The sequence below is a fragment of the Vigna unguiculata genome, chromosome 5 (assembly GCF_004118075.2).
Source record: "Vigna unguiculata cultivar IT97K-499-35 chromosome 5, ASM411807v1, whole genome shotgun sequence".
NCBI lineage: Eukaryota > Viridiplantae > Streptophyta > Magnoliopsida > Fabales > Fabaceae > Vigna > Vigna unguiculata.
Genome location: NC_040283.1, coordinates 36390549 through 36398239, shown reverse-complemented (window position 1 = coordinate 36398239; position 7691 = coordinate 36390549). Strand labels below are relative to the sequence as shown.

Below are 7691 nucleotides of genomic sequence, written 5' to 3'. Positions count from 1 at the left end.
GACCCGAAACATTAACTAAATAAAACTTTAAGCACTTTTACTTGGCGATATTAGAAATTAACATATAGTTTTACATAACTTGCAATACTCTTTTAAATAGAGTGCATTTTCGATCTGCACTTTCAAGAATTAGTTTTACAAAATTTGGAATATTCTTTGAAGTGCGGTCGTAAGTATGGTCCCCCTTAGAGGGCTCACCACCAATCAAGTGAGTCTCAAAAGTTTTTATTAATAACTGTTTATTAAAATAATAATGTAAAATGAAGAATATAATATAGAATTTGAATAATTTCAACAAAATAACAGCAATAAGATGTTAAATTTTGAAAGCACGTGAATTAGAAAATATGAATTCTTCATATTGATATATATAACCTATAAACTGAAAATGTAGAAATAATATATTAAATATTTTGTCTATTTTCACCAAATCAGAATTCCTTACTTATAAGTAAAACTGTAGACTCAATCAAATCAAATATTTACTTAAAAGCTAGTGGACAACCATTATAAAAGAAATAATTTTAAAAATTTATAGGTTAAAAATGGTATTTTGATCTCTTGCATATTTAGTAAACAGATATTAAAATTTGAACACTGGAAGAATCAGTCCTGGTATACGACAGACTTTGCCTTAAACCGTAAAGCAAAAGTAAACCCATTTGTTGACTTTCAATATTTCATGTTTTTCTTATTATTTTGAGTGCAAACCATTACTTGTGGTACATTACCAAAATCTTTTATTCAAATTGAGCTAAGTCATCAAATTAATGTAGTTCCTTTCCCTTGCTCAATTCAGAAAGAAAAAAAAAAATGAGAAACATTTCCAAAACACCATACTCTATATTAATTCTCCTTTTGTTAGCAACAACGATTAGGGTTGAAGGTCGGTATCTGACAGAACTGGTTTCAGACGGTGTTCACAAAGCTCAACACAACGAAACTTCTTACTTAATTCTGAAAGGAATTGATGATGAATCCTGTGAGGAGCAGTGTAAACAAATGTATGGGTTCTTGCCATGCACAGACAATGTTTTTGGCCATCTCTTTCTTATTTTGGTGTATGAGTATTTGCTGTTCCATGGAGAATCATATTTGGCTAAAGGAGGAGAACAAATCTTCAAGATTCTTGGCCCTGGTATCTTTGGTGCTAGTGCTTTTCACATACTTGCTGCCCTTCCAGAGTCCCTAATTCTTCTTGGTACGTCATCTCTTATCTTTTTCTTCCACAAACAAAACTAAATTCTTTTCTCATAAAGTAGCTTACAGGTAAAGTAGAAAGAAAAGGAACTAGAGATTCTGAGTTTTATTCCTCCATTAACATTTGAAAAATATAAGATTAATTTAGAAATGAGAGGTTGTAGATTCAACTTTTATACTAACAAAATATTAATATTTTACTGATTAAAAAGAAAAAAAAAAATTCTTCTGCTTCTGTGTGCCACCATGTTACTTTACTTGAATTAAATAGATGCATGACGCAGTTGCAGATGCATATGACTATATCAGAACTGGAAAAATTATATATATATATATATATATATATATATATATATATATATATATGTATGTATATGTATATGTGTTTGTGATATGAGCTTGCGTGAGGGATTGTGACTTTTCCTTTTGAAATTGTCTTGCACCAACTGTTACCATAAAGACCAAGAATGCAAGTTGGACTTATGACTCTAGCTAATAAGGGATAATCTCAACCAACACAATCATTAAATACTCATAAATTTTTTATTTATATATTGGTAGAATGAATAATTATATATTTAAGTGTTTGAACAAAGCTTTTATAGAAAAGTTTGTGTAACTCGTATCGTACGTACTTAATTAGCATTTCATTGTTAATTTTGAAATTTTACTTGTAGTATATCATGAAAAAGAGTATGACTAATTATTTGTAAGACTTTTATGAGTGGATTATATTAGTATAATAACTTTCCAATTCTATATCCATATTCGTAGGAGCTATGTTACTTCTGTTTTATGTTCAGAAATTGGAGTTTTTAAAATATTCTTAGTTAAGTTAAATCATTTTATTTATGATTAAGAATTAAATTACTTTTTGAAAATACAAATTTCACTTTTCATCAATATCTCTGTATTTTATTTTTATTTTTGTTCATATTTTTAGGTTCATGAATAATGTTTCTATCATAATACGATTATTATATAACGTGTCAAAGAACACATAAATGACCAAATATATTTAAATTACAATTAATGAAATTGAGAATGACTATATAAATATTTAATAAATAAGTATTAAAATTATTATACACAGCCTAGTAATAATGGATTAATATAATAAATCATACTAAAATAAGTTCTTGAAATAATATTATTGTATGAACAGTTTGTGGAGTTGTGAGCAATAGGGAGATAGCAGAAGAATATGCCATGACAGGGATTGGGTTATTGGCTGGATCATCTATTTTGCTTCTAACTGTAGTTTGGGGAAGCTGTGTCATTGTTGGAAGACAAGAATTTGAACATCATTCTCCTGCTGCTAACTCTCACCACAAAACTCTTAAAGCCTTCTTCACTGGTTTGTTCCACTTTTCTTTAACTTTTTATATTCTAACTCTTATATTTTAAATTGGACATTAATTTAAAATTGATATTTTAAATTTGTCACTCCATTCTAACTCATTATATTAATTTGCTTTTACCAATTCAAAATTAAAATAAAAAAATTGTTTTAAAAAATGATTTTACTTTTCATCAAGATTTTTCTATGAAACTAAGAAATCTGAAGGCAATAACTTCTGTGGGGTCTTTCTACATTAAATTCCTCTTAAAAGTAAGACAAAAAAAATCATCAAATAAGTGGTTGAGAAAATTATCTCTGCACAATATAGACTCTTTCTTTTCGTTCAATTACACATATCAGATTAAAATTTCGCTCAACTCTCTTATTTATATAAAATTGATTTTATATATAAAAATATCAAATTAGTTATAGCATATTCATAATAGATTATGTAAAGAACAAACTCATGACAAAGCAATTTAAAATATTGTTAGTGAGTTAGAAGTAAATAAGTAAATTGATTAAAAAAAAATTTTAAATCAAACATGTTTATCTCTTAAATTTAATTTATTTCAGATTTACATTTTTAACTAAACAATTTTTATGTTACCTTATTTTCATTTCATTTTCTCTTTCACACTCCCAATTCATTTTCTTTGTTCTCTTCTGACAAAAAAGGAGATAGTTAAAAAATTGATTAATATTTTTAATTTTAAAATAATTTCTAAAAGAAAATATTCTTTTATACAATAAGGATTCAACTATACAAGTATAATACAGTGTTAGTAACATTATGTAAAATATTTATTTTATTGATTTAACTATTATAGTTTTGTCTTATATCAGTATAATTATTCATCTTCAATTTTATTAAAATTAAACAATTAGTATACAATGATAAAAACCATTCATATTTTAGAATAGAAATATACATTTTCGTTCATATAAACGAGATATGTAATATAAAAAATTATATATATATATATATATATATATATATATATATATATATATATATATATATATATATATATATGCAAAAGAAAAATTTAATCTAATAATCTCTAATGAAGAAAAAAAAACATGGAATCAAAATACTTTAAACAATATTGTTTTATTAGATTCAATATTCTTATATTGCTTAAGAGTGACGTCAAGATAATTTAAATATATCTTCCTACTTCAATCTCATTTTAAAGACAAAATTACGAAGGAATTTTAGACTCCAAAGAAATATCTCAGATATGGTGATCTAAACTCATACACGCCTAATAAATGGTGTGTCCATGTGTCTGACACATATCGGATATCGAGACGAGTACGACACTCATATGACACTATGACACATATCAGTGAAATGTCCATTCTAAAAGACTTTTTTTTTTGTCTCTGATATATGATTTTGACATGACTTCAACGCAATGTTAATAACCACAAATACAATGATTTTCTGTAAAAATCCAAAAATGTTAACTTATTACATAAGTTTTTATTATGATTATACAAAGAATGAACAAATATTATATGATCATTACTTTTCACTTTTTGGATATTAGATAGATAGATTATATTCATTTTTGTATTAACTAACAATGTGTTTAGATTATTATATTTGACTAATTTTGTTTATAGATGATTTTGAGTATGTAAATACATAATAATCTAGTATATGTTAGGAACAAGACAATAAAGGACAAAATAAAGGAGAGAAAACTAAATGACACAAGGATTTAATGTGGTTCAACGTACAATGTGTATGTCTACGTTCACGACTACACTAGGAAATATTTTATTTTTGTGTGTATATCAAGTTTTACATAGGGTTACTTATATAGCAAAATAGAGAACCACATCTCACAATACTAAGCGATGTAGGAAATCAAGCTCCATAATGCTAAAAATATATAGATTCATGTCCCCGTGTCCTACATTTCGGAGACTACACATGTCGAAGTGTTTTTGTCCATGTCGTGTCCAATGTCCATGTCAGTATCCATGCCACATAGATGATTATTAACCATAAAGATGTCATCTTAATGGACTTGAGGTTGGAACATTAAAACTATCTGCGAAGAACAATAACACTTTTAGTCCTTGATGAGAGGGTCATTACGCTACACCCTTACAATATTATTTCAATGGACTTGAAGTTGGAACACAGTGTTATTTAATAAAATTATATTGTTTTTATTTCATATATATATATATATATATATATATATATATATATATATATATATATATATAATTAAGATAGTAAAAAATCATACTAGATAATGTAGTGTGTTATAAAATCATATGTATATTGTAAAAGATAGGAAAAGTGTTACTCCCTCCCAACATTATTTTTAATAAAATCTATTATCTATTAATTATGATAAGTTGGCTACTCTTCATCTTAAACCTACGTATTCAAGATCAATTCAAAATCCTATTAATAACTATAATGAGCTTGTGTAGTTTATAGTAGCATTTGATGTCTAAAAGGTGGAATTTTCTTGATACTATTAAGAGAAATTTGTATTAATGGTACACTTGTTGATTTTGTGCCTGAAAAATGTTACCTTTGGTGGATGTGAAGGTTACGGCATTACAACGGATTTGGAAACCAGTTACACCGCAAGAATCATGGTGTGCTCAGTGGTGCCATTTGCAATCATGCAAATCCCAAAGTTATTCCATTTCTCTTCTGAGCTAAGAAACGTCACCTTACTAATTGCTCTCATTATTACCACCGTTTTTCTCTTCCTCTACTTCGTTTACCAGGTTTGTCACTTTTCATTTTCCTCGTGGTAAATGTTCATCAATAATGTTCAAGTCAGTGTGGCATAAACATCATATATTGTGACATCTCTGATATCAAACCTATGACAATTGAATGATATCCTAAACACAAATTATGTCATGTGTTATATCTTATTGTGTGATCTTATTCCTCTGAGTAATTTAATTAATTGCGTTAGTGGCTATTTAACCTGCAGATTTTTGAGCCATGGGTGCAGAAAAGAAGACTAGAATATGTGAAACACGATCATTTAATATTGAGAATATTACAAGACGTTCAGAAGAACACCCTGCAAAGGATCTTCACAAGGAACGGGACTCCAAATGTGAGTGCCATAAGGTGAGATTTCGAAGAACTGCAACTTTGAAAGTTTGACCTGTGACAAGCTATTTATAGGCACAACACTCTGCAGGAGATTATATAAGGAAATAGATCAAGATGGGAGCAGTGGTATATCAGCTTCAGAAGTGAGAGATCTTCTGCTCAAAAACAAAGTTACTGAAACCAATTTCGATGAGGAGAAAGAAGTAGAACAGGTGTTACAAGTTTTTGACCTGGATGGTGACAAAAGAATTAGCAAAGAGGAATTTGTTAGTGGCTTCACAAAATGGCTTCATCAAACGCAGCACGCTTTAGAGAAACAGTATTTTTCAAGGAAATCAATGAAAAATATATATCAGGTACATAGTATTGCACTGTGTCTTGAAGAAAAGTGTTAGCAGTATGTTTCAAACACATTTTAGTAGGAACTTCACTATAACGAGTATTGGAAACATTGACAGGTTTTTGGTCCATGGATTGAAAACAAAAGGAAAGAACGTGAAGGAAAGAAACAGCTTATATGTGAAATCTTGAAGCATGTTCAGAGTGATGTGGTTGGTAGCCTTCTCACAGTAGATGGAAAACCAGATGAACAAGCTATCAGAGGGTCCGTGTGATTTATTTGAACTTCTTGGCTGAAGCACAATACATTTTATTAGATGTCAAATCCATTTCAAAACCATTTCCTATTATTACTCTAACTAGGAGCACAACAAGTTCATAACATTGCCTCTGTGATCACCAGGTTGTTCGTGAAAATTGATCGCAATAGAGACAACTTCATTTCCCAATCTGAGTTAAAAGAACTAATCATGAACATCAAGTTTGTCAAAGCATCAATGGAAGTGGAAGAAGCAGTAGCTCTTGTCATTGAAGAACTTGACATTGATAACGACCGCATAATTAATGAGGAGGAATTTGTTGCTGGGTTTCAGAAATGGCTCAGCTCAACTTCAGCTCCAGCTCCAGTGTCACATTCTGAGTCTCAAGAAGATATGTATCAGGTAAATATATTCTCAATGCCCTTTGTCCAAAGTGAGCAATGTGACTTAAGACTCTTTGATTTTGTGCATACAAGACCTGGGAAGAGGTTGACATGGTGGTAGAAGAGAAGCAAAGTGAAGCAGTGGTTGAAAAATCAACATGGGCATGGTTTAAGGCCATTTCACATGTGGTGCTAGGAATTGCTATGCTATCAATTTTGGCAGAGCCTCTAACAGAAAGTGTGCACAACTTCTCTAACAGTATAGGACTTCATCCATTCTTCATGTCATTTATTCTAGTCCCCTTGGCCACAAATGCTAGAGAAGCAACTTCAGCAATCAAAGAAGCAAGCCATAAGAAACCAAGAACCACTTCTCTTGCCATTTCTGAGGTTAGCATATTCACCAATTTCATTCAATATATATGCTTATATAAACCATTTTCAGAGGACTTGAAAACATTTTGATGATTTCAGATTTATGGAGGGGTGTTCATGAATAACATTCTTGGCTTCTTTGCAATCTCAGTTCTGATCTGTGTGGGACAAGTCACTTGGCAATATTCTGCAGAATTGCTGGTTGTTGCTATTGTTTGTTCTATAGCGGGCTTAACTGCAGGTTTTCGCAGCATTTTTCCTCTATGGTCATCATTTTTTGCAATCCTCTTGTACCCATTGTCCTTGGTTTTGGTTTTTGTACTTGACCAGGTTCTTCATTATAAGTAGCAACCTCTGACTGAAGTCTTGGACCAATTCAAAGAGTTCAACTTTTTAAGTTATATGACGTCGTAAAATGTGTTTATGTTAGGTTTCTAAAATTGATTTTTTGCGTAAAATTTTAAAAGAAAACTAACAGGACAATTTAATGAATTTCTATTCATTACGTAAATTACCTATTTTTTGCTATTCAAAATCAAGTATAGATTAACATAAACCCCTTAACGTAAAATTAAATATGTTAATGTTTATTTAAAATCATGTTGATAGGCTGATATTGGTGTTTTTGTCTTTCTACATATTTTCTTGTGAATCAGATACTAATTTCATTTAAAAATAATTTT

The 7691-nt window shown here is 29.5% G+C and overlaps 1 protein-coding gene across 3 annotated transcripts; it reads left to right on the top strand.

The window, feature by feature from the left end:
- The first annotated feature begins 711 nt into the window (after positions 1–711).
- LOC114183798 (sodium/calcium exchanger NCL2-like) lies at positions 712–7409 on the top strand. 3 transcript variants are annotated; one of them, XM_028070939.1, is made up of 9 exons: positions 712–1201; positions 2462–2557; positions 5124–5308; positions 5524–5666; positions 5740–6007; positions 6110–6255; positions 6394–6652; positions 6727–7023; positions 7108–7409. In XM_028070939.1, exons 1-9 carry the CDS (start codon positions 814–816, stop codon positions 7354–7356), a joined length of 2031 nt encoding a protein of 676 aa, XP_027926740.1. In that variant the 5' UTR covers positions 712–813; the 3' UTR covers positions 7357–7409. The 3 variants fall into 3 exon arrangements, with proteins under 3 accessions (XP_027926740.1, XP_027926738.1, XP_027926741.1); XM_028070937.1 differs by having other exon boundaries at positions 713–1201; positions 2366–2557; XM_028070940.1 differs by lacking the exon at positions 2462–2557 and having other exon boundaries at positions 713–1201.
- Positions 7410–7691: the final 282 nt, after the last annotated feature.

Bases quoted from the DNA above. Each gene is read 5' to 3' on its own strand.
- LOC114183798 (XM_028070937.1), top strand. From the start codon at position 814: ATGAGAAACATTTCCAAAACACCATACTCTATATTAATTCTCCTTTTG. The intron at 2,558-5,123 runs GTTTGTTCCACT...GTGGATGTGAAG, and splicing joins TCTTAAAGCCTTCTTCACTG to GTTACGGCATTACAACGGAT. The intron at 6,653-6,726 runs GTAAATATATTC...TGTGCATACAAG, and splicing joins CTCAAGAAGATATGTATCAG to ACCTGGGAAGAGGTTGACAT.